Source organism: Pseudorca crassidens, chromosome 15 (assembly GCF_039906515.1).
Source record: "Pseudorca crassidens isolate mPseCra1 chromosome 15, mPseCra1.hap1, whole genome shotgun sequence".
NCBI classification, from domain to species: Eukaryota; Metazoa; Chordata; class Mammalia; order Artiodactyla; family Delphinidae; genus Pseudorca; species Pseudorca crassidens.
In genome coordinates this window covers 27345477-27372978 of record NC_090310.1, presented here as the reverse complement: position 1 = coordinate 27372978, position 27502 = coordinate 27345477, and the positions used below count along the sequence as shown (strand labels likewise).

At 39.6% G+C, this 27502-nt stretch overlaps 1 protein-coding gene across 12 annotated transcripts in view; it reads left to right on the top strand.

Moving 5' to 3' along the window:
* The window catches only part of MRTFB (myocardin related transcription factor B), a 283790-nt gene that overhangs the window by 80978 nt on the left and 175310 nt on the right, over positions 1–27502 (top strand). For 2 of the 12 annotated variants that reach the window (XM_067706590.1, XM_067706597.1), the window contains exons 1-3: positions 1096–1161; positions 9863–9927; positions 24390–24424. In XM_067706590.1, the coding sequence (XP_067562691.1) occupies positions 24422–24424 (3 nt within the window). In that variant the 5' untranslated portion in view covers positions 1096–1161; positions 9863–9927; positions 24390–24421. Of the gene's footprint in view, positions 1–1082; positions 1215–1529; positions 1566–9862; positions 9928–24389; positions 24425–27502 lie in introns of those variants that run through there. The other 10 variants (XM_067706591.1, XM_067706596.1, XM_067706589.1 and 7 more) reach the window with 9 other exon arrangements.

The window sequence follows — 27502 nt, the reverse complement described above, 5'->3', positions numbered from 1 at the left end:
TTAGTGCAAGGCAGTACTGGGTTCTGGATTCAGACCCAGGTTCAAACCCTGTCTTACCGTGGAGCCTTAGGCCAATTTCTTCATCCCTCTGAGTCTCCATTTTCCTATGACTTGACTCGGAAGAATATTGGTAGTGACCTTGAAACGCCCTCAATAAATGTTAGCCCCTCTTTTTTAGAAACAATTATATGTATAAGGTTAAGATTTTGCCCCTAGGAATAAGTCACACCTTTCTCTGCGCCCCCTGACATCCATGTACATTCTGGTTCTGGGTCCTGTGTCCCATTCTTCTGTGCTCTCTACCATCAAAACGCCACCAGTATAAAGAGGAGACCATCGAATATAAGTAGTTTTCAGGGCCCTGTACAGGGTCTGGCACAGGGAGGTTTAGGAAGTTCGTGTAATGGGGGAGAAGCATTTTCCTGACAGCAGCTCCATAAAACCAGAGGGACTGTAGCAACTGCCCTCCTAGGAGTGCCTCCTCTCACCTTGGTGAACCTTGGGAGGGAAGTAAAGAAGGGCTGAGATTTGGTGCCCTCAGCGGAAGGAACAGGGACAGGGTCTGGGGATTGTCATGGAGGCGGGAAAACTGGGCTTTGGCTTGAGCGTCAGACAACCCCGGATGCCCACTCCTAGCTGTGTGACCTAGAGGTAGCAGTTGTTAACCTGGCCAAGCCTCCATTTTATCCTCTCTGAAACGGATAGGATGGTAATACCCACTTCTTGGGGGCTCTTGTGAGGACCCAGGAGGAGCTGTAAAAGTACTCGGCACCCAGGAAGCATTCCAAGACTGGCTGCTGGGATTATTGTTGTCACAGCCTTTGCGAAGGCTCCAGGGTCCGGGGCCCCGGGCGCGCGCATGCGCACGCGCACCCGGTCAGCCAGGTGAGAGGGAGGCTGCCGTCCCGCACCTGGCTTTTAACCTTTCACCTTCACGGAGCGGAGGTGGGCGGAATGGATGCAGAGACCGGGACGCGGGGTTGCGAGCCCGGCTAGACCTAACCCCGAGGCGAAGGGGCGGCTCTTCGGGAGCGCGCCTAGCCTGCTACAGGCCGGGGTCCGCGCGCGCCGCGGAGAGGGCGGGGAAGCGCGGAGGGGAGCGAAGTCTCGCGAGATCGTGCGGCGGCTGTAGCGGCAGCGGCGGCGGCGGCGGCCCAAGAGGTGAGCTGCGGTCGGCGGCAGCGACGGCGTCTGCCGTTGGGGCTGAGAAGCGGGTGAGCGCGGCGGAGACCGAGGGCCGGACGGGGGAGCCAGCCGGGCGGGCGGCCCGTGTCCTGGGCGGCCTCTCCAGTCGGCCCTGCGGCTGCAGCGGAGCCGCCGGGTCCGCGCCGTCCCGGGACCCGCGCGGGCGGGGCGGGGCTGCCGGGCCAGGGCCGCGGGACCGCAGGGCCGGTCTCCTCGCAGCCAGTCCCCGCACGCGGGTGCAACCGCGAGGCGCGCCTCAGTTTCCCCCGGCGGCGGGTTGGCGCCGTGGACGCGGCGCTGCTGCCCGCGGCAACACCATTTATTGAGCCTTAACCGTCTGCCCGCGCTTACGCGGTTCCACTGCTGGGCTGCACGGAGAGGTGAAGCGCCCTGCCCAGGGTCTCCGTGCTGGGACACGGTAGAATCGGGGTTTAAGCCCAGGCACAGCGAGTCCAGCGCCCCGCCCCGTACTTGCCTCCCATCCTTCTCCCCACCCCCACTCGCTGGGTTTTAGGGCTCGAGTTCTACTCCTCCGGTCCCTATTGGGCTGCAGAGGGTGTGTCTGGGGACCCCCTCCCCCTGCTTGAATGCAGCATGGCATATGAGTTTATTGGGTGAGAGTCCTTGGCTTTTGTCGATTTCCCAAAAGGTTCCCTGCTCCCGAAATGGTCAATAACTTTTGTCTGGCCCTGTGTGAGGGCAGAAGTGGGCTTAAAAGCAGCGGTGTGTGCCGGGGGTGGGGCGTCAGATCGAATGGAAGTGGAATATTGCAGCCCAGGGCTTGCTTTAAGCAAAGGAAACTTTTCAAGTTTGTTTTTGGTTAAGCACGTGATTCCACTCTTCGGAGCAGTGGTGCTCAACTTTGTCAGACCAAGGCTCCTCCCACTTGCAGCAGAAGTTTGTAAAGCCCCCATTACAGCTCTGAAATGAACTTCGTCAGTAATGTAACCTACCTACATACATAATTGAAAATCAGTGTGATGCTCCGATTTAAATGTAAGGGAGAAGTAAAAGGAGAACAATATATGACATGCATTGCCATATCACATCTAGCACATACTGCTGTGCTGTACCTGCTTCTAGTGAATAAGCTTGGCCTGAAGAGAGGTAAAAATATTAGAAGCTATTTCATACAAGAAAAGGAAAGATCAGAGAGAGAGATAGACACAGAGGTAGGGGACGCCTAAGTGTTGGGATAAACTTTTTATGATAATGAAGAGAGAAACAAGTCCGGGTTGAATTAGGAATAACATGCCAAGGTAAAGTACAGACTATCTCAATCAACATGTAAATAATATTAATATAACCCCTCCATGAACGCCACGTTTTCAAACGACATTGTAGGGCAGCTTTTGTGCCACAAGCTTGGAGGTACTGCTGCTTCGAGGCACCATGCTGCATTCCTACCGCTTATCACTGATAATAATGAATAAAATATTAGCTAGATTGAAAGGTTTTGTTTGTTTGTTTTGCTTTGTGTTTGATTCGGTGCCATTATGTTACTTAGTAGTGTAGGTTTGCTCAGTATTGTGACACTGCAATTATATGTTGAGTTAATGCATGGTGTGAGGAAATGGTCGCTAATTTTCAGACACGAGTTATTATTCAATCTCAACTTCCCTCACGTTAGCTACCTTCCCCTGAATTACTGGGGTTTTTCCATAGTTTCTTGTGAAAACTGTTTAGTATTGTGTTCTAAAGTATCGCCAGTTACCGTGATAAATCTGGCTGGTCATTGAAACGATTCTCAGGACCAGGATAAATGTTCATTATGTAGATCTGTCCCATGCATTGTGAGAAGTTCAGGCATCCTGGCTTCCAGACACTAAATGCCAGTGGTGTGCCCTAGTCACTTGATAACTAAACACGTCTCTTAGAGGACCGTACTAGCTCCTTTGAGATCCACTCTAAAGAACAGTCGTCGTTGTCTAGTCAGTTATAACAGGGAGGGGGGCAGAATTTAACTGACATTCAAACGATTTTTATTGGGAACATTTTTTCCCTGTTCTTTTTTTCTACTTAACTAATATCCATGTTAGAGAATTTGGTCAATGCATATTGTACAAGGGTGAAAACTAAAATGACCTATAATCATATTGTCCTCAGTCCTCCTAATATGATTCATTAGAAATTCTTTTCATTTGAAACTCCGTTAGTCTTGCTGCTATGGGGAAAATGCAAATTGAGTTGAGAAAGTTCATCTCCGACTATTATATAGCTACAGTGTAACATGATGAATTTCTTCAACTTTTGTTAAATCTACAAAGGAAGTTTATTTTTCCTTTTCCTTGGATAGATAAATTGCTTCTTTGCTATAAGATGTTCGTTTATTGTTCATTGCTTGTTACTTTTGAAAGGTGCTATGGAAACAAGCATGTAAGTAAAGGCTTTTGTCAGAAAAGAAGGGTATATTTTGTACCTGCTTTTTGTATTTGGAGAGAGTGTGACTCTTGAACTTGAAACCTTTTATCCGGGCATCTTGGTAGTTTCTGGTGGGATTAATCGGGTGAGAGGGAAGAAGGGAGTTGGGGGGCTCCTTCCTTTCAGAACATGAAGTTTCTCCCACTGCCTCCTCTCCAGAGGTCTGCCAGGTGCCAGACCTAAAGGTTTTTCTTACAGTGATCCTCTGATTATTTTTACTTCCCCTTGACCCATATGTTTTAACAGGACTTTAACAAACTGCAATTAAGAAATGTGTTTGCCCTGTTTTGTTTTGTTTTTGTTTTGTTTCAATAAATGACATGGCACCTCCTAGCAGGAAGGAAGCGGGGTTTCAACCCTGAAGTGTTACTGCAGTTGGCCTTTAATTGGGGTGGGGGTCTTTTCAGGGGGACATTATTTACTCACTCATTAAACACCTGTTGTGGGGGGAAAATAAATAAATAGCCTAGAGATAGCTACATTGAATACTTTTGGATTGGAAAATTATCCAAATTGAGTGATTAATTTGTATTACTTTGTGCAAGCAGTATCGTGTTCCAGGGTAAAAAGAGGTCACTCTTTTTTAATCACTACCTTTTAAAAAAATACTCATATGTACAAAAATGAACCAAATAATATTGCATGGAAGTTGAAACAGTTCCAGTGTTTAGGCGTGGAACAAATTGTTGTATGGACAAAAATCCATGCCTCTGTGCATGAAAATGCATAATTTATTATATGCATATCTCTGAGATTTATAATTAAGCTGTTTCATTGATATATTTTTTAAGATGCATATCTGAGATGGACTATATCTTAAAATTGACAAGTGATGGTTTAATTGGCAACTTTTGTTCTTTCTTAGTGGTACATAAAATAATAGTGTGTGGAAATGATGGCATCTTATCGATAGATGCCGTAAGATAGGGATATGTAGAAATTTCAGCGCATTGATTAATGTTTAACACCAAAAACTTTATACAAAGGATGACTTGCAAAATGAAGATACATAACAGTTCCAGGTCCTTCCATCTCAACTAGAATTCTTTACTTGGAAGATGCCTTTAAAGATTTTCCCCCCATGTAAAACAAATGGAGAATCAGTGTTTGTAAATATAAGAACCGTTTTCAAAATGTTTAGAAGGAAACAAACTGGTGATTTTTCATGGAGAGCAGATGGTATGGTTAATGTGTTTGAAATAAAGTTAATCAGACAGTATAACCAGGCAGATCTATGAATATGCCTTCTTGGTTTTTTTTCCCCCATTCTGGAAGGTTCATGGGTCCACTTATAAATGAAAGTCGTCTCAAACGAGACATCCTTAAATTGAATTTCAACAATTCACTGTTATTTTAATAAGACATATGCTTGAAAATGTATTTATTCCGAGTTAAAGACAGAACTTATATGGGAGGCTACATGATGTCTCCCACCCTGGAAACCTGTGTATGGACTCTGCTACTGAGGGCAAATTTCATAGGAAACTCAGCCACGTGAAGACTACATACCTTCTTCCCCAGGTGGATTGGAGCTTTTCTTCGCAAGTGCACTCCCCAAACCAGCAGCACATCAGCAGCTTCCTGGAGCTGGTTTGAAATGCTGACTCAGGGACTCACCCCAGACTTACTGAACCAGAATCTGCTTTTTAACAATATCCTCCTCCAAGTGATGCATGAGGATGTGTAAGAAGCATTTGACCAGATCACTGGCTCTCAAACTTGAGTGTGTATTACCAGAATTACTCCCTACCACTCCCAGAGTTTCTGGTTCAGTAGGTCTGGGCTGGGGCTTGAGAATTTGCATTTTTACCAGGTTCTCAGGTAATGCTGATGCTGCTGGTCCAGGGACCATACTTTGAGAAGCATTAGGCTAAAGCATCCTCGTTGCGCTTTCCTATTCTCTCTTCTGATTCCTTGCCCCCCAAATAGCGCTTTTATAGATTACTATAATCATGTGCTTTAGCTTGATTAAAGAAAAAAAATCAGATTGTCGTGTATGATTTTTAGTGATGGCCACACTAATCTTGCTTGTTAATATCTAATTTCAGAGAAAAATTCTTTCATTTTTATTTACTATTTCTAAATTGAAGTATAGTTGATTTACAATGTTGTGTTAGTTTCAGGTGTACAGCAAAGTGATTCAGTTATACATACATACATATATACATATGTACACATATATATATATATTCTTTTTCGGATTTTTTTCCATTATAGGTTATACAAGGTATTGAATATGGTTCCCTGTGCTATACAGTAGGTCCTTGTTGTTTATCTTTTTTGTATATAGTAGTGTGTATCTGTTAATCCCAAACTCCTAATTTAGGAAAAAATTCTATTTTAATGCGTGTTGGATTTTGACTCTAGGTGATAAGTAGTTCTCTTTCTCTTCGTCCTGTGAGTTATACTTTTAACACTTTAAAATTCTTTTTGTATATATAAAATGTTCATGTGGTTCAAAAACTAAAATGGAGTATTTTGAGGAGGCTAATTTCCAACTCTGTCTTGGTCTAATATGCTCCCTTCGGCCACAGATAATTTTTTCTATTTGTTTCCTATAGATGTCTACTGTTTCTTTGTGTAGATACAAGCAGATACCAGTATACTCTATATATCCCCTCCTTTTTATATAAAATGTAAATTATTCTGACCCTGTTTTTTTTTTCAGTTAGTATACCTTTAGTATCTTTCTACATTAGTATATAGAAAACATTTATTTAACAGATGCAGAATATACCATTGTGTGGCCTGTGCCAGTTTATTAAGTAGCCCCAGTAAATGATGAAGTATCCCAATAAATGATGGATACTTGAGTGTCTTCCAGTCTCTTCCAGTCACAGCCTGTGGTGAATAAACTTGTGTACATGTCATTTCGTATATGTGAAGTGTATCTGTGGGATATCTTTCCAGAAGTGGGATTCCTGGGTCAGTGAGCAATGCATTTATAATTTTGATAAATGCTGCCCTCTTTCAGGGTTGTGCAATTTTGAACTCCTGCAAGTAATGCACTAGAGTACCTGTCTCCATAGCCTCTCCCAATAGAGTGTTTACCAGCCTTTGGATTTGTATCAGTCTGAAAGGTGAAAAGTTACTCGTGGTGTTAATGAGCATTACTTTGATTATGAATGAGGCTGAGCATCTTTTCACGTGCTTAAAGGCGGTTTCTGTTTCTTTTTCTATGAACCATCTGTTCATGCCCTTTCCGCGTTTTTCTTTTGGATCACTTTTTTCTTATCAATTTCTAGGAATTTATTTATTTTTATTTTTTTATTTTTTTGCGGTACGCAGGCCTCTCACTGTTGTGGCCTCTCCTGTTGCGGAGCACAGGCTCCGGACGCGCAGGCTCAGCGGCCATGGCTCACGGGCCTAGCTGCCCCGCGGCATGTGGGATCTTCCCGGACCGGGGCACGAACCCCTGTCCCTTGCATCGGCAGGTGGACTCTCGACCACTGCGCCACCAGGGAAGCCCAATTTCTAGGAATTTATAAATTAGAGAGATTAGCCCTTTGTGATGTGAGTTGCAATTTCCTCAAGACTGTCATTTTTAAAAAAATTGCTGTCATGTATTTTTGTATAGAGAAGGCTTTTAAGTTTTTTCTTTAAATTTTAAGTAGTTAATATTTTATGGTGTCTGGATTTTGAGTCACGGAAAGGCCTCCAAGAATTTGGATTTGGCCCATTTTTTTTCTTTCAGTGTTTTTTTCTTTTATGGTTTCATTTTTACACTTAAACCTTTGATCCATTTAAAATTTATTCTGGTGTTCAGGAGTGATATATAGATTCAACTTTTTCCATATGGCTACCAGTTATCTTTACCCATTTGTTTCAGAATACAATACACCTTCATTATATTCTGAATTTCCAGATGTATTGGGGTGCATCTCTGGACTTTATGTTCTATTCCATTAAGTCTTTCTATTCCTGCACAAGTACACATTATTGGTTTTATAAAATGTCTTAATGCCTTGTAAAACTAGTTTCACCTGTTGCCCTTCGTTTTCCTGGCAATTCTTGCTTGTTTATTTTTCCATGTGAACTTTAGAATCATTTGTCAGTTCCAGAAGAAAAAGAACTTAGGCAAATTGAGATCGTGTTAAATTTATAAACTAACATAGGGAGAATTGATATCTTTCGGATATTGAATTTTCCTATCCGGGAACATTGTGTATTTTTTCATTTGTTTGGTTTTACTCCCGAATCCTTCTGGAGCATTTTCAAGTTTTTCTCATATAGGTTTTGCCCATTTCTTATGAAATTTATTGTGTGTGTGTGTGTGTGTGTATATACACATATACATGTATGTATATATATATATTTTTGTGAGATCTTCTTTTCCTTTATCTTTTCTAAGTGGTTTTTTTTTTAAGGTTTGTTTTTTAAATTAATTAATTTTTTTTGGAGCTGCATTGGGTCTTCGTTGCTGTGCCCGGGCTTTCTCTAGTTGCATTGAGTGGGAGCTACTCTTTGTTGCAGTGTGCTGGCTTCTCATTGCAGTGGCTTCTCTTATTGTGGAGCACAGGCTCTAGGCATGCGGGCTTCAGTAGTTGTGGCATGTGGGCTCAGTAGTTGTGGCTCGTGGGCTCTAGAGCTCAAGCTCAGTAGTTGTGGCACCCGGGATTAGTTGCTCCGTGGCACGTGGGGTCTTCTTGGAACAGGGCTCGAACCCGTGTCCCCTGCACTGGCAGGCGGATTCTTAACCACTGCGCCACCAGGGAAGTCCCTGTAAGTGGTTTTGATTGTTTGTATGAAGGCTGTTTATTTCTGTGTAAGTACAGAAGTTTATATACCCTGAAGTTCTAAGTAGTTTTTAACAGACGTTAAATTCTGCAGAATCCTTTATACATTTTTGCCTAAAACAAAAGAAAGCCTTGGGAGTCAGGCTTACAGTTAAATTCTGTGGCTGCATTTATGAGCTCTGTGGACATCTGGGGATCTATTTGACTACTCTGAGCCTCAGTTTCCTAATCAGTAAAAGGAACATTTCTGGCTCGGTAAGAATGTTGGGAGAATTAAAAAGAGCTTGGGACTCATCACTTAGTGCCGCTTCCACCACCATCACTGCCAGCGGCAACATAGATTGAGGTTGCTGTGCTCTTTTTCTTCCTCTTTCCCCTCTCACCTTTAAAAGACAAAAAAAGAAAAGAAGAAAAATGATAAAATGATGCTAGACTTGAAGTTAAAAGCAAGTTGTGATTCACTCGGAGCAGGATGATCAATATACTGAGAGGAGAACAAACTCAGCCCCGTATTTGAGGCCCCTCCTGCCTACCTTTCTAGCCTTGCTGCTGCTTGCCCTCTCCGATGCACCCTGACCAGAGGCTGCTTAGCTTTCCCCAAAGGCCCCGTGTTTCCTATAACGCCATCCCTTCCACCCAGAATGTTCTGCTACCTAATTCTACCAGTTTAGATATGTGCTGCCCTGCACCCAGTAAAAAACACGATCTGTCTCCATGTGTAGCTTGTCGGTCCTATAGCTTGGCCTTGATGGACTGGAAACTGTGAGGAGAGAAACCATGTCCCTCATGTCCACCAAAGAATACAGAATACCTGGCAAAGAACAGACACTCAGATATTTTAAAATAAGTAAATGAATAATTGACTTTGATCTTTCTTTTGCCTCGTATTATGTGTCTGGGTAATTCATCTGTCACCCAGTACATTGTAAACCCCTTGAAGATAAGGCTTATGCCACTTCTCAATAGTAATAGTAACAGTAATAATAATGGTGGTGGTGGAGGTGGTGAGAGGCAAATGGATTTATTTCATATAAGAACATATAATAATAAAAGCGAAAATTGATGTTCATTGAACATTTATTATGTTACAGGAACTGTTTTGAAGTCCCCGATGTGGATTATCTCATATAACCCTCAGCAGTCCTGTGGGTTGGATCCTGTTATTATGCACGTGGGGAAACTGAGGCACATGGGTTTATGGACTTGCTCAACATCAGACAAGCTAGGAAGTGGTAGAGCTGAGACTCAGATGCAGGTGTTCTAAGTCTAGCAACCCAGCTTTTCACCTGCTGCAAGATTGGATACAGTCATGTGTAGGTCCTCCAACCATTTAAGAAGAGTTATTTAATTCCACTTACACCTGCTCATTTTCCTTCCCAGTCGTGCCATTTTAGTAACTTGTATTTTATTCTTTCCAATCCCTCTCAGACTTCATGTGCTCCAGGAGGCTTTCTCTGACCACCCTGCCTGGCATGAGTAGATGTTCAATTAAAAGTAATTTTAACTTTTTTCCCCTCTAGGTTCACAGTGAAGGTGCTAAGAAAGAGAATGTAAGACAGGAAAATAATTAAATATTTTTACTGAGGTAAGTTTTTTATGATTTAATTTTTTTAAAGGAAATGTCTCTTATTTTTAAAAAATTCCTCTCCATAGCCTGCTTTCTTAAGATGTAAGAGGGAGATTGTTTTAGGAGTGTTTAAGTTCATAGAACCTGAGGTTCTTAAGGTAGATGCCAGGAATGTGGACTGTTTGAATAAGGTCATTTGGCTTCCTTACTTCTTTGACTTGAATCTTTAAATTTCCATCATCTCATTGTTTTAAAGCATGGTGCTGAGAAGGAGGTCCCACAGGTGGAAATCCATAAGCTGTTTGGTGATTACATATACTTGCAACATTCAGTGAAAACTTTGATTTTAAAGTAGGGAGTTGAAGGGATTTGAAGCCACTTGGTGAGATTGCAACACTTTATTTTCTTAAATGCAAATGTGTTGTTTATTTTCTTATTATAATAGTAAGAAAAAACCTCCCTCAATGACACCTAATTCCTGCCACCCAGAAATGGCTGCCATTAATATTAATATTTTGGTGAAAATCCTTTTAGAAATTTATCTATGAATATAGAAGTATTTATATACAAATCTTTAAATAAATTGGTTTACACTGTATATGGTGGTCATTTTTAAATGCAACAATATTTTTATATATCTCTACACATGAATTGTTAAGAGACATGCATAATCATATATGATCATTTTTACTGACCATGTAATTCCATTGTTTTACAGGCACCATACTTTATTGAATCATTCCTTTGATGACCATTTAGATTGTTTCTAGTGGATAATAGTGTGTTGATTAACCCTGTACTTAAATCATTGTATACATGTTCATTTATTTTCTTAGAAGTATAACTACCCACACTGAGTTTTGTTCATCTTTTTAATCCTTGCCAGTCCAATAGGAGAAAAAAATGGTATCTTTTTTTTTCTTTTTAATTTTATTCCTTTATTTATTTTTGGCTGCATTGGGTCTTCGTTGCTGCGCACGGGCTTTCTCTAGTTGCGGCGATCAGGGGCTACTCTTTGTTGCGATGCCCGGGCTTCTCATTGTGGTGGCTTTTCTCGTTGCGGAGCATGGGCTCTGTGTGCGTGGGCTTCAGTAGTTGTGGCATGCGGGCTCAGTAGTTGTGGTGCACGGGCTTAGTTGTTCCGCGGCATGGGAGATCTTCCCGGACCAGGGATCGAACCCATGTACCCTGCATTGGCAGATGGATTCTTAACCACTGCACCACCAGGGAAACCCCAGTATCTTTTTTGAGATAGCAGGGTTTTTGACTGGAGTAAACCTTATATGTTTTAAAGACCTCTTTGATTTGATAGTCTTACATAAAGAATTTCCTCATCGAGCACATACCTGTGATTCTCATGTGTAAGTGAGACACTCTCTTGGACTTTAAATATGATGAAAATGTTAAAATATATTGAGTTCTTTGTTTTTAGGTCTATTGCCCTGATTAACTCATTATAAATAATTTGAAATTATTGGCAACTAACTAATTGTCTTGGATACTGAAAGTTTTCCTTTATAGAGAGTAATACCTTTGTTTTTTATTCACTTACATTGGACCTTAAAGAAGCTTTAAAAACTAACTTCTTAATATCTTTCAAACATGAATACCAATTGTAGAATAGCGTACGGAATGTGATTTACAAATTTAGGTGATAACAGAGTATTACTGAGTTATGTGAATATGTATTCACGTGTAAACCTATGAATATTGATGTTGAGTCTCATCTGTCCAAAGGATTTTGCCAGTTTCTGATATGAATGTGAGATCTAATTTTATGTTTGTTTTAGATTTTATTTCAATCAAATAAGGGTTACCTAAGGAAGGTCTCACATGGAACAGATACCAACTTTGTTATTGACCTACTGTTTGTTCTTTGACTTAACAAAAAGCCAGTTAAAATTCATCTCTTTTTCCTTGACGTAAAATGCATCTTATAGAATGCCTTTCATGTGGGTGCTTTACTTTTCACTCCAAGTTAACATTGTTGAGGCTGGGACCAAGTGTGTTTTATTCACCATCTTACATCCAGCAACTAATGTGATATTTGGCACGTACATGGCAGACACTCAGATCGTTTTTGAAGGAATTAATGATTGGTGAATATCATCATTGTTAAGTTAGAATTAAGATGTAAATGAGAAGTGCCTTAAATTTTAATTAAGAAATTTAATTTCTTGGAGAATAAAACTAGCATCTGTGATTTTTAAATGCATCTAAATCTAGACATGCATAATTGTAGTGACACTTGCTACCATAACATTTTGTGATGTTTTGTTTGGACTGTTGATTTGGATTCTGTCCCGTTTCTTTGCAGAATCACATATACTGCTGTGTTTTAAATCTGCTTTTTTGTCTGTTTCTTCTTGTTGCTGTTAAGGGCAAAGTAAGTGAAGTAGGTCAGGTACTAGATCTTATTAAAGAACCCTATTTGTGTTTCATATTACAGACATGGGAATATCTTTCAGTTATGTTATTTGAAGACAAGGATGAAGTAAATGTCCCCAAATATATTTTAAATTATAATGGAGAGAAATTGAGTTATATTTTAATTGGGATTCAGCATTTATTAAAAATAAAAGTAGGTAAATAGATTGCTAGCCATTCAGAAGAATGTGTAAATCTTTGTTAAGTATCCCGCCTATTAAGCTTTTCTGACGCATAACCTGTTTTTCACAGCCAAAATAAACAGAGAGAATGAAACAATTATCTAACAGATTAAAGCAATGTTGAGGACTCTTGTTTCATACATTTTGTTTCCACTAGAGTATGGGATTCTAAAGAATGCATGTGCTAGTTTTAATCAGTATTTTAGCAGCAGTTATTGCATGTAGAAAAATTTAACTTATTAAATAATCCCCTAGCAATTTTTATTTGTACTTTAATTTTCTTAGCAGCTCCTTCCTTAATAAATAGTCTAAAGTTAAATCTAGGCAGACTTGAAAGGAAATTATTGAGTCTTCATTAGTAGGGTCTAAATTAATTAGATTTCCTGGACTTTACCCTCTGATATCATATTGTGGCGAACGGTATGATTCTGTATTCGTTTTCTAAAGTACCCAAAGTTCTGGGTTCTTATATCTCTTTTCTGCAGTAGTATAGGGATTTGCTTATATTGTAACTTTCATTTCACTGATGAGTTAATTTCTTTAATTGCATGCTTTAAAACCCCAATTCTAAAAATACTCCTGGAAAGTGAGGCATTACTAGTAGTAGTAAAACTGGAGTCTTAATTCAACTTAAGACTTTATCATTTACTTCTTTTAGCTGCATTTGTAAAAAATTTTATACTGTATTTAAACAGATTTCAAGACATTCTTAGTACTTAATGGGTTGGGTTGTGTGCATTTGCAAGTTTCCTCCTATTTTAGGCATAAAGGTTAAAGTTTAGACTGGCAGTGTAAGTGGTTATTGAATTGGAAAGTTAGAAAGAGGAGAAGTTCTGTCTTCATATACAGGGTGTGTGGTGGTAGAATATTTAGGTGAAACTGTTTCATTGTCAGGGTGAGAGTACTGAACTGCAGTAGGAGGGCAAAAAACTTGTTAAGTGCTTATACACAATATAGGTAACAGCTCCCTAGCAAAGCCAGCACTCTGGCCTTACTCCTGTAGTATCTGTAATGAGTTGGTCTCTCACAGAGGTTTTTGTTGTTGTTTGTTTTGGTTTTTTTTTTGTTGTTTGTTTTGTTTTGTTTTTTTAGAGGACTGTATTATTTCTCACTTGTGAGATCAATGTTTTATTTTTTATTTATATTTTATTTTTGGCTGTGTTGGGTCTTCATTGCTGCGCACGGGCTTTCTTTAGTTGTGGCGAGTGGGGGCTGCTCTTCGTGGTGGTGCACAGGCTTCTCATTGAGGTGGCTTCTCTTGTTGTGGAGCACAGGCTCTAGGCGCATGGGCTTCAGTAGTTATGGCACGTGGGCTCAGTAGTTGTGGCGCATGGGCTTAGTTGCTCTGCGGCATGTGGGATCTTCCCGGACCAGGGCTTGAACCCGTGTCCCCTGCATTGGCAGGTGGATTCTTAACCACTGCGCCACCAGGGAAGCCTCCAGAGAGGTTTTATTAAACTCTGAGTCTTAAGGGGAGAGTTTTGGAAAGAGGGGTAGAGAACAATAGCTTTGGGCCACAAGTTCCATAATGAATGTGGTGCTTAGGGAAACTCTCCAGGAATAGCTATCTCCAGCCTCCGAATGTCCCATTGCCCTTGAGACATTTCCCTCCTTGCTAACCCTAGAAACTTTTCCTGGTGTTGTGGTGTGATGGAACATTGTCTGGAGCTGGGCGGAGGGAGTCTGACCGTCTCCCGGTGCAGGGTCTAGATGCTCTCTTTAAGTAGACTTCCAGCATGGGAGTATGGCATATTCTAGCACTGTGATGACAAATATGGGAAGTCCATGCAAGCTTTACCTTCGTTCCAGTTTGTTCAGAGAGGACACCTAGTTCATGGTGAGGGTTATGTTTGTGTCTGCTAAACCCAGTAAGTTTTGTTTTAAGTAGATTTCAGTCTATTCTAATGTAACAAAGTTTTTCAGTCTGAATGTTCTAGCAGCCATCACTCAAACGTTAATTGCTGTCAGTGGGAAGGGATATCCTCCTACATCTTTTCTGGAGCGCTTGAAACCATCCCACTTCCTTTTTCTTTTACCTTAAGAACTGATTACTGACACTTGGGAATTATAATCAGATTGCATCAATCTTTATAGAAAGGTTACCAATTATTGCACTGGAAAATAGGCATTTGTCTCTCATAGTAAGTGTTTCTCTTGGTGTGTCTCTCTCAGTTCATTGCTTTTAAATACCTCTTAGGTGAATGAATGCTTTGTGTCGTGCCCTGATTTAATACATTTAAAACAGACTTTATTGATGGCTTTCTTACTTTCAGTTATATGGGAGGGGGAATAATTTATTCAATATGGAATTTTCATAGAATATTTCGGTTGCTTAGATGTCCTTGGGGTAGAAAAGAAAGGTTGATGTCAATTACTTACACTGTGATATAAGCTCCAGAATCAGTATTTGCGTTGAAAAGTTGAGAGCAGTGAGGATATTTATGGTGGGGATGTACATATAGAGCATTGGACTCTACCTCTTGTGTGTATTCTCTCATTTTGTTCTCTAATGACTCTCTGAGGCTAGATACAGTCACTCCAGTTTTAGAGAATAGAAGGCCTTGGTTATGAGATTTGTCCTTCGGCACTCAGCTAGTGTGCTTAAAAGAAAAACAAAGCAATGACTTGAATCCAGATCTCTCTGGCTCTTCTTGTGTTCACCAACAGAGAAAAGGGTCTCACAGTTGTTAGAATGTTTCCATTATTGTAGATTAGTGAAATGTTGGGTGGAATGAAGACACAGCTGCTTTATTACCACCATCACCATCATTCTTACCCTCCCTTTTATTTCTAATGTTCTTCAACATTAACTGGTAAAGTTTAGGAGCCTGCCAGGGTATCTGGCTCATTGTGTTCAATACAACATAGGCTTGTTTAATTTAGCAGTGCTCTGAGATGAAAGGTTCACGACGGCCAAGTACAAACAGACCTTCTGTGGGATGTTAATTTTGTTATAGGAGAGAATGCTTGTTTTTCCTTGCTCTGTGCTAATAAAGAAGCTGGCACATTTTCTCATGAGTTAAAAAGGACTTGGACTTGTTTAAATCTGTGTAATCAAAGGGAAGTGAGTGGTTCTGATAAACATTTTTCTTTGTGCAGTCTTTGGTTAATTCCATTTCATACCTGCCAGAGAATTGCAGTGTGCTCTTTCGTTCTTTCCTCTTTTTACTTTGGATTTGATATTATGGTTGGTCATTGTAGGGATTTGGTGGTAGGAAAATAAATCATTTCCTCGTTTGAACAGATTGTGTGTTTTTTTGTTTTCTTTTATGACAGGTTATCCTATAGCAGGCAAAGTGATTCAATCAGACCCCTACACAGAGGTGTCACTATATGATTTTGTGCAGTAATTTTTTTTGGTAACAGTTCTATTGAGATGTAATTCACATACCGTAAAGTTCACCCGTTTAAAGCATAGAATTTGGTGGATTTTAGTATATTCACAGAGTTGTGCACGGATCCCCACTGTCTAATTCCAGAACACTTTCATCACCCCAAAAAGAAACCCCAGGCACAGTAGCAGTCACTTTCCGTTCTTCCCTCTCGTTAGCCCGTGGCAGCCACCATTCTACTTTCTGTATCTGTGGATTTGCTTATTTAGAGTATGTCATATACATGGAATCATAAAATATGTGTGACCTTCTGTGTCTGGCATCTTTCACTTAGCATGTTTTTGAGGTTCATCTGTGTTGTAGCATGTATCAGAACTCATTCTTTTTTGTTGCTGAATAACTCTGTGGCACGGAGATATACATTTTGTTTATTCATCCCTTGATGGCCACTTAGGTGGTTTCCATGTTTCGGCTCTTATGAATAATGCTGCTGTGAACATTCATGTACAAGTTTTTTGGGTGGACATCTGCTGTCGTTTCTCATGGATTTATACCTAGGAGTAGGATTGCTGGGTCTCATGGTAATTCTATATTTAACTTTTTGAGGGACTGCCAAACTGTTTTCCAAAGCGGCTGTACTATTTTACGTTCTGATCAGCAGTGTTAGAGGATTCCAGTTTCTTCACATCCTTGCCAACACTTGTTATTTTTTGTTTTGTTTTGTTTTTCATAGTAGCCATTCCAGTGGGTGTAAAGTGGTATCTCGTAGTTTTGATTTGCATTTCCCTAATGGCTAATGATGTTGAACATCTTTTCATGTGCTTCCTGTCCACTTGTATATCTTTTTTAGAGAAATACCTATTCAAATTCTTTTCCCATTTTTAAAGTTGGGTTGTCTTTTTATTGTTGAGTTATAGGATTTCCTTGTATATTCTAGATGAACCCCCCCCCCCGCATATGTCCTTATCAGATATATGAATTGTAAAAATGTCCTCCCATTCTGTGAATTGTCTTTTCACTTTTTTTTTAAATGTTCTTTGAAGAAGTTTATAATTTTCATGAAGACCAGCTTATCTATTTCTCTTTGGTTGTTTATGTAGTCTTATCTCTGTTTGAGATTTTCTGTAAGTTAAAAAAATCACACCTTATTTCTGCACATCTCTCATTTAAAAAATTGGTGCAAAATTAAATGGTCAGCTGTTAACCATACCGTGGGTTAGAGGTTTTAAATATCTTTCGTGTTTTTCAAATATTCTCATCTAATTCAAAGTGAGAAGACCAAGTTTCCTAACCTAATACCGAATGTGCTTTTTTCTAAATTAGAAAAATGTCTTTCAGTGTTCTGCCTAGCTCAAAATTCATGCGTCATTCTGTGAACGTTTTTAAGTGTTTTGTATGTACTGAGCGCTTGATTGGGCTTGGGGATCCAGAGGTGAGTGAGACATGGCCCTATCCTCATGTGAACAAGAGCTCACACGCCAAGCTAGAAGCATCCACAGAGGACAGTGGAGGTCCACAGAAGGCAGGAAGGAATAGTCTCCTGTATCTGGGTGAGAATGCCTCACTGAAGAGTGGACACTTACAGCAGCTCTATTGAGGTATAATTCACATATCATGAAGTTCACCCATTTAAAGTATACCACTCAGTGGATTTTAGTATATTCAAAGTGTTGTGCTCAATTCACAAAGGTGGGTAACAATCAGAACTTTTAGTTAGGGTCATTGATTCTCTCCTTCAGTTTCTTGTTACTGTGTATACAATATATCTGGGCCAGATATCTTACAGTAGCTGTATTTAGCATCCTTAGTGTAATAAAATGTAGGCAAACGTAGGCATAGGTGTGATGACTTTGATGCCTAGAAGTGAGCCTAACGAAAACCACTTTTCTTTAATTTCTTCAGGTTTTCCACATTTTCAGAAAGGAAGATACCCTGCTTACCAATCAGTTCAGCATTGGTGTGTGTGTGTGTGTGTGTGTGTCTGTGTCTGTCTGTCTGTCTGTCTAAGCCATAGCCCAAGTATTTCCGTATAGTCAGAGCATGAAATGTTGCTTGCCTGGAGAGGAAGATTGATTGTAGAGAGCTGAGTGTCCCCTGTTAAGGAAGTTAGATTTTGCCCGTATTGATGCTGGAGCCACTCTCCAGCAGGGAGAGAGTGATGTGGTCCCTCTGGCTGCTGTATTATGGATGCTAGATGCAAGGGCAGGACTGGGGACAGGAGACCCATTAGGTTGTTGATCTAGTCCAGTGAGAGGTGATGAGGACCTGAACTAAGGTGTTCGTGGCAGAGTTGGATAAGACACAGGCTGGAAGTGTTTAGGAGCTATTAGTCCAGAATCCTGGCTACAAGTAACAGAAACCCTCCCCAAACTATCTTAAGTTCAAAGAGAGATTAATTGGAAGTTTCCTGGAGAAGGTTGTAAAAGGTATGAAATGCTGCAGAAACCAGGAAAAGCCAGAGGCCTTGTGGATTGGAACTGGTCTCATCAACACAGAGATTCTTTCTCCCATCTCTGCTCCCTCGGGCGTCTGCATATGGCAGGGGCCATTGTCATACTCTCCAACCAAGAGGAGGAAAGAGCTCCTCTTTCCCAACTTTAGTTTTTAAAATCCCAGGGGCTCTCTTGGCCTTGGGTTTTGTGCCTTCACCAGGCACTGGGATCTTTGGAAGCTGTCTACCACCATCTCATTGGCAGTTCCCAGAAGAAGTGGAAGAAGGTTGTTCTGGGCAGAGCTAACCATGTACATCTACTCTGGAAATACTGAGATTAAGAAGATCTGAGAAGGAAGGGAGGGCCAGGAATGCCTCCCACATTTGTGACTTTGGTAACCTGTGATGGCACATTTCCATCCGAGAATGAGTTCAGGGAGCAGGCAGACCGGAGTGCAGTGGGTAAACTGAGTTCAGTTTTAGACCAACTTAGACTGGAACATAGAACTAATCACAATTTGTATGTTACATATTTTTATGATTATTAGACTGGTTTGGCTTTCTTCACAGTTAGAAGCCCTTTGAAGACAGGGACTGTCTTGTTTTCTTCGCTCAAATATCTTTGTGAATGAATTCAGGAGAACAGGTTCAACAGGCAGCTGGATGGACAGTCTGGATCTCAGGTGAGGACAGGAAATATGGGTTTGGGAGTTATCAGTATAGGGCTACATAGTGGACAAGCTTACCTGGTGGCTAAGGGACTGTTATAAAAGCTCAGATATTGTATAGACCTGTAATTTTCATGTCCAGGTAATGAACTTATGCCTTTTCCTTTTTTTTTTTCTTTGTCCTGCCGAGTATTTAATGTCAGTAATTATCTACTGACAGTTCTGCTAATTATTATTTTAAAATTTTGTGATTAGAATTAGATTTGTGATACATAGGGAAATAAAGGTGATAAAGACAGATTCTATTTCCTTTTAAGAATAACTGACTCATAGGATGAAACCTTGGATATGATTTCAGATCACTCCTGTAAACTCTCACAAGAGATGTTTATAAAACACTTGGAACAATACAGATTGTACTAAGAAAATGTGCTTTGATCAACTCTGGAGATACAAAGCAGGGAACTTAATAAATCAAGTCCTATTTGTGAATGGAAAAGACTGGAAGTTCACCTTAAAAGTAAGAACTCAGTTCACGTCAAGACTTAAATTTTGTATTCTGAATAGCAGATGTTAATTTAGTTTCATCTTTTATATAAAAATAAAATGAATTGCAGATTTCAGATCTTGGCATCTTGAAATCTGACTCCTGATTCCTGTCTCTTAATAGCCATTGGAACACTAGTGTAGAAATGGAATTTGACTTTGGTTTTTTACCCTTTAATTTTGAGGTGAGTGTGCTTCCAGCTTTGTCTTCCCTCTATATTCAAGAAAACCAAATCACTGGTAGCTTGGATATGGCGTAATTTTTATTATTTAAATATTAGAAAAATAGGGCCTTGTTTATCTAAAGTAGTAATATTATGTTGACACTTGGGAACGATGGTTTTTTGGTTTTTGTACTTTTTTTTTTTCATTTTAAGGTGTAAATACAATTGTATTACTTTGTGGGCTAAACACTTTCGTCCTACTACCTTGCCATATGACAAGATATTCTAGTAAATTGCGTATATTTTAAGTGCCTTTGTTTATTGCCTAGATTCCTTTCTTTCCCCCCTGCAGTAGGGGTGAGCCATATTTATTTATTTATTTAAATTTTCACCGAAGAACTTTCACTAAATTTGCCTGAGCCCCCAATGCAGGCAAGTGTCTTTTAGCAAGTTAATCTAAAGGAGCATTTCTAAAAACTCAAATTGAGTAGATTATAGCATCCCAGCTTTTTAAATTACTGTAAGGTATATATTTAAAATATAACACAGATAATTTTCTTTTGGTTTATAGATTAATGCTTATTCTTTCAAATGGAGTTTCAACACATATCTAATAGACTAAGACTTTGTGCATTCTGAATTTTACCAAAGCTGCTCAAAGACTGGGAGAGAGAATACATTTCAGATTTTAATGATCAAAATTATGGATTTGACTCCTGCATAAATTAGTGAAATAATATACGGAAAAATCTCTGTGTTGAGACCCCAGAGCCCAGCAAACTGTATCCCTGTTGAAATCAGTTACAGAGCTGAAATTAAAAAATGTTGATTTTTGGAGGTACCCCTTATCAGCTCCTGGGAAAAAAATAGTTAATATGCCTCAGATAGAGTCTAGCTTATTCTGTATTCTGAAATGATTTTTATTAAGAGGTACTTAGCTTCATTGTTTACTAATTAATTCTTCAGAGGTAGCATCATTCAAACTAGAAAAGTTCACAGCCTAGCTGTCAGAGAAGGAGTCAGCAGCCCTTACAGATGTTGGTGAACAGCGGCCCTGAAGAAAGAGGCCTGAATCCTTTATGCAGCTGGGCTCGGGGTTTGTCAGGGTCACTCTTCTACTGCGCCACCTAAAACAAGATCGCTTTCACATATGCACTATTTCCATCCATTAATTTTTGGATTTTTTGATGACTGATAAATACAGTTCAAAAAGGAGCATTAAATAGTGGGGGGGGAATCCAAATATTTTATTGCTAGTCAGATTTAGTCTAATTAGGGAAAAATTTGCCTGGGTTATGGAAAGTATGTACAATTGAAATGCACCTCTGATCAAGTGTGTGGAATTTAGGCTAACGTGTTGCCTAGCAGTTGTAAAGAATCTGGTAAGTGATTCTAAGTAATAAATACGTATTCTGTATGTAAACAGACATTTCTAATGTACTTCAGCAGTGGTTTCTGTAGTTTAAGTAGTGATAGATCTTGCTTATGCTCTCACTGAATAGTCTTTCTTACTAGACAGAGAATGCAGAAGGTCTTCAACCAGTTCTTGCTCCTGTGTTCGTAACGCTTGAATTTAAGTCAGTTTTATTCTTCATCTCAGAGATAGCAAAATAGTGTGCAGAAATGCTATAAGGGTGGAAGCGCGTGGTTTGTAAACTTCTTTTACAAGTGTGTTGTCCATGAAACTCTCGTACGTAGAACAGCTCATCTCCAGAGGGCAGCGGAAGGCTGGACTGGTGCCCCAAAGGGGCTCCAGGAACACCATTTGCAACCGCTGTTCAGGCTGTCGTGAATCAAAGGTCAAGCCTGGGGAGGAATGAAGGATAAAGTACTCATTCGTGTATCCTATTTATAACTTTCTGCTGTATTATTTACTTATATGAAAAACACGGATACGTTTTTAAATCAGAATTGTTTTAAATGTTCAGCACCACTTTACACGTGGTCAGAAGTAACAATCACACTGCTAGCTACTCTACCCCGTAGCTCTACGGCAGTCTTGTCGTCTTAGAAAAGAGACCTTGCCTGACGACAAGATTACGATACCAAAGCGTGGGAGAGAAATTGTCATATACACCTAGTCCTGTCACGACGTTTCTTTTCCGTGTTAAAACTTACAGTCTGATTAAAGTGAATTAGAGAATAGTAACCACACTGAGAAAAAACAAACACAAAGTGCTCACAGTTCCAACAGTCCACGTCCTCAGACAGGTGTGCTCCCGCTTGGGGCCTGGCTTGGGAGACTCACTGCTGAGGAGTGTAAGATTTCATCTGTGCTGTTTGTCAAGGGAAATAGCTCTGTGACCTTGGGCAGGTTCTTCAGGTCATCAACACTCTACCAAGCTGTGAAATGCTCCATCACAGAATTGTTGTGTGGGCTCGTGGAAATTCTGCCTCTGAAGTGGCTAGCACAGTGCCTGGCACGTTATAAATTGTTGGTAGATGTTAGGTGACGGAACAATACTTTCCTCCAAAAGGGAATGTAACAGGGCATTAATGGACAGTGGAGGTGTTGTGAAGAAACACAGATTTGGTTCTCAGCTTGAGTGGAACTCCAACCGCAACAGGTGTCATTTCACCATTTTAATTAAAGTAAATATTGGAGGAGAGATGGAAAAGTTCCATAATGGGAAGTTTATGTTAACAGCTGTTGAATGTCTCTACTTTTTGGACATATTTCCTACCATTTTACCTAAAACAAAATCATTTTCATTTTTACAAATCTGAAAAACAAAAACCAGAAGTTAAAATGACTGAATACTCTGGTTTGTTTTTCATCTTTTGTTTTAATGGTTATTGCTTCTCTATGGGAATGAGAATATTCACAAGCTATGCCCGCAGAACCTGTGGTCTGGAATGCCGTGGTTACCGAATATTTAGGAGATTAGCAGTGTTTAATGTGGATATGAATTTGGGTATGATGTGTTTAGAACATGTGACAGGGAATCATTGTGTCAGTCAAAATTCACTAAAAGCTTATCGTTTGGTAAAATTGTTCCTTTGAGAACAGAAAACATGATAGTTCAAAGGCAGCCTGAAAGTTTTAGGAAAGGAATAACAATGTCTAAGGGAATCTGAAGCACAATGCATCAACAGTTTTCTCTAACAAGGGATAATTACTGATTTTTTTTGTCCATTGCATGAGTTCATTGGATTCTTTTCTTAAAAAATCCTAAAAGAGAAGTACTACTGGAGGGGAAAAAAGACGGTATAGGTTTTCAAATGGATACCCTTGATAAAGTGTAAAATTTTCCTATATATTAGTGGCAAGAGACGTGGACTTACTGAATTTTATTTATGATGAATAAATAAGCTTATATTTTCCATCAGACGTAATTACCATCCTTGGTCCAATAGGCATGGAATTCTCTAAACAATAGAGAATGTGCTGTGGTAGAATGTCATCTCTGATACTAATAGGAAATTTACTTAAAGTTGCCTAGTTGTTATATATAGTTAATTAATTAATTAATTAATTATGGGTCTGTCTACCTGTTTTTCACATCTTTTTATACTTCCAAGCTGGCAGGACCTCTTGAAGATGACAAGCTCCACTCTGGCTGTGCATGGAAGTACTTTTTTTTTAGTATTTGTCCTGAATTCACTTAGGTTTCAAGATATACCTTTGTTCTGTAATTTTAAGCTGCCAGCGTACAATTCTTTAATCATCTTATCACTGGCATTTATTATTTTAACTTTGACCATATTAGAAGAATTATCCTATTTCCATTGATATTCTTTAGTTGTATTATTTAAATGCAATGACTAAAACCTTACAGAACATTCCCAGGCTAGATGCAGAATGGCTTTGTAATTTGGTACTGACTGGGCTGCCTGAAATCTACCATGTACAACAATGCCAGACAGAGTACATGTGCAATAAATGTTTATTTGAATTAATGAATTGCTCTAGGGTGGGTTGTGGTTATAGTATTTTCAGAATTAAGTGACCAAGCATTCAGTACTGGTAATTTAGCTAAACATTCGGGCTTTGTTTGAAGCCAGTAAACAGACTGCTGTGTAATCCAGGGAGACCAGTCTGTTCACTTTTCCATCCAATAGTAATTTACTTTTACAGTTGTGTTTATATAGAGTAAAGGTCAAAAGAAAAGGTGTTTGAGGCAGTTATCTCAATTGCTTCACTACAGTGAAAGATTTTCAGTGTGCTAATATAAAAAGGACAGTTTAAAATGGATATTGTAAAATATAAGCAGTTACTTTTCCCCCAGCTTTATTGAGGTATAATTGACCTGCAATAAATGGCCTGTGTTTAAAGTGTACAATTTAATCTATTCTGACACAAGTATACACCCTTGAAACCATCACCACAGTAAGGGTAATGAAAATACACATCACCTGCAAAAGTTTCTTTGTACCCCTTGGTAATCCTACCCTCACGCCTCTCTGCCCCCACCTCCATGCAGCCACTGATCTACTTTCTGTTGCTTAGATTAGTTTGCCTGTTCTAGGGTTTTATATAAATGCATTCATGTACTCTGTACTCTTTTTTGCCTGGCATAACTGTTTTGAGATTCATCCATGTTGTTGAGTGTATCAGTAGTTTTTCCCTTTTTATTCCTGAGAAATAATGGGTATTCCACAATTTGTGTATGTATCTATTCACTGTTGATGGCCATTTGGGTGTTTCCAGTACTGACTATTTTAAATAAAACTGATCTGAAAGTTTATATACAAGTCTTTGTATGGACATACGCTTTCTTCTCTCTTAGGCAGATACCTAGGAGTGGGATGGCTGGATCATATGGTAGGTGTATGTTTTAACTTTTTAAAAACTGCCAAATTATTTTTCAAGTAGTTGTGTCCTTTTACATTTCTCACCAGCAGTGCATGAGAGTTCCAGTTGCTCCACATTTCTGTCAGCAGTTGGTATGGTCAGTCTTTTTAATTCTGGCCATTCTAATAAGTGTGCCTCGGTATCATCTCATTGTGCTTTTAATTTGCATTTTCCTAACGACTAATGTGTTGAGCATATTTTCATGTGCTTATTTGCCATTTCTCTGTGAAATATCAGATCTGTTATCCATGTGTTTATTGTATCTTTTGTTTTCTTATTATTGAGTCTTGAGAGTTCTCTATATATTCTGGATATAGATTTCTTTATCAGATAAATGATCTGAAAATATTTTCTCCCAAACCGACTTGACTTTTTTTTTTTTTTTTTTTTTTTTTTTGCGGTACGCGGGCCTCTCACTGTTGTGGCCTCTCCCGTTGCGGAGCACAGGCTCTGGACGCGCAGGCTCAGCGGCCATGGCTCACGGGCCTAGCCGCTCCGTGGCATGTGGGATCTTCCCGGACCAGGGCACGAACCCGTGTCCCCTGCATCAGCAGGCAGACTCTCAACCACTGCGCCACCAGGGAAGCCCCTGACTTGACTTTTAATTCTCTTAACAGTGTCTTTCAAAGAGCAGGAATTCTTAAGTTTGATGTTCAGTTTATCAATTTGTCCTTTTAAGGGTTATGCTTTTGGTATCATATTTAAGAAATCTTTACTTAATCCTAGATCGTAGAGATTATCTCCTGTTTTCTTGTAGAAGTTTCACAGTTTGAGGCTTTACATGTAGGCGTACGGTCCATTCTGACTTGATTTTTGCACATGGTACAAGGTGTGATCAGAGTACATATTTTTTGCATATGGATATCTAGTTGTTCCAGCACCATTTGTTGAAATGACCATTCTCTCTTCACTGAATTGCCTTTGCACCTTAGTCAAAAATCACTTGTGGGTCTATTTTGGAGTCTGTTTTGTTCCATTCATTGTCTGTCTTTATGCTACTATCACACTGTCTTTTTTTTTTTTTTTTTTTTTTTTTGCGGTACATGGGGCTCTCACTGTTGTGGCCTCTCCCATTGCGGAGCACAGGCTCCGGACGCGCAGGCTCAGCGGCCATGGCTCACGGGCCCAGCCGCTCCGCGGCATGTGGGATCTTCCCGGACCGGGGCACGAACCCGTGTCCCCTGCATCGGCAGGCGGACTCTCAACCACTGCGCCACCAGGGAAGCCCTGTCACACTGTCTTAATCACTACTGTAGCCTTATATTATACTAAGTCTTAAAATTTGGTAGTGTTAGTCCTCCAACTTTGTTCTTTTTTTTTCAGAGTTGTTTTGGCTATTCCAGGTCCTTCACATATCCATGTGAAGTTTAGAATCAGCTTATCAATTTATACAAAACAGCCTGCTGAGATTTTGTTTGGGATTATATTGAATCTGTATGTCAATTTGGGAGAGAATTGACTTCTTATAACAGTGTTGAGTCTTCCAACCCTTTATTTATGTTTTTAATTTCTCTCAGCAATGTTTTAAAGTACAGATCCTGCACATCTTTTGCCGGATTTAGCCTGTTTCATATCTTTTGGCCTTATTATCAGTGGTGTTTTTAAAAATTTCAATATAAAATTGTTCATTACAATTCAGAAGTACAATACAATTTATAGAAATACAATTCAGTTTTGTATATAGACCTTATATCCTCCAACTTTGCTAAACTCACTTATTCCAGTAGCTTTTTTGTAGAGTCTGTTGCATTTTCTATGTAAATAATTATGTCATTCGTCATCTTAGAGGGAAATCGTTCAGTCATTCACCATTAAGTGTGATGTTAGCTGTAGATTTTTTTGTGGATTCCCTTTATCAGATTGAGGAAATTCTCCCCTGTATTTAGTTTACTAAGAGCTTTTTCAGGAATGGATTTTGTTAGATATGTTTTTGCACTTATTGGGATAATTGTATAGTTTTTGTTTGTTAATATGGTAAATTACATTAAATATATTTCAAATGGTAAACCAGCCTTGCATTCCTGGGATAAACCCCACTTGGTCATGATATATTATTCTTTTTATATATTGTTGGGTTTGATTTGCTAAAATTTTGTTTGAAATTTTTGCATTGTGTTCATGAGGGACATAATAGCTTCTTGTAATGTCTGCCTAACTTCAGTATCTGGTTAATTCTGGCTTCATAGAATAAATTGGGAATTATTTCTTCCTGTTCAATTTTCTGAAAGAATTGGTAATATTTTTTTCTTTAAATGTTTTTTAGAATTCACTAATAAGACCATCTGGTTCCAGAGTTTTCTTTGCGGGAGGATTTTTAAACTAAAAATTCAATTTTTAAAATAGATGTAGGGCAAAAAAAAAAATAGGTCTAGGGCTATTCAGGTTATCTATTTCTTTTTGACTGGGTTTCAGTATTTTTTCTTTTTCTTTATTAATTTATTTTTGGCTGCATTGGGTCTTCATTGCCGCACGTGGGCTTTCTCTGTTGCGGCAAGCGGGGGCTACTCTTCGTGGCGGTGCGCTGGCTTCTTGTTGCGGTGGCTTCTCTTGTTGCAGAGTACGGGCTCTAGGTCGCGTAGGCTTCAGTAGTTGTGGCTCGTGGGCTCAGTAGTTGCGGCTCGCAGGTTCTAGAGCACAGGCTCAGTAGTTATGGCGCACGAGCTTAGTTGCTCCGCAGCATGTGGGATCTTCCTGGAGCAGGGCTTGAATCCGTGTACCCTGCATTGGCAGGTGGATTCTTAACCTCTGTGCCACCAGGGAAGTCCCAGTACTTTGTATTTTTAAAAGATTTTGTCCATTTCATCTAAGTTGTTGAATTTATTGCCATAAAGTTTTTCATTACAGTCCCTTATTATCTTTTTCATATCTGTAGGATGTATAGTGATATCACCTCTGTCATTCCTTATATTGGTATGTAATTTGTGTCTGTCTTTTTTCCTGATCAGTCCATTTGGAGGTTTATCAAATTTATTTACCTTCTCAAAGAACCAGCTTGTGTTTCCTTTGTTTCTCTTTTTAAAAATTTGGTTTTCTTCTCTGATCCTCATT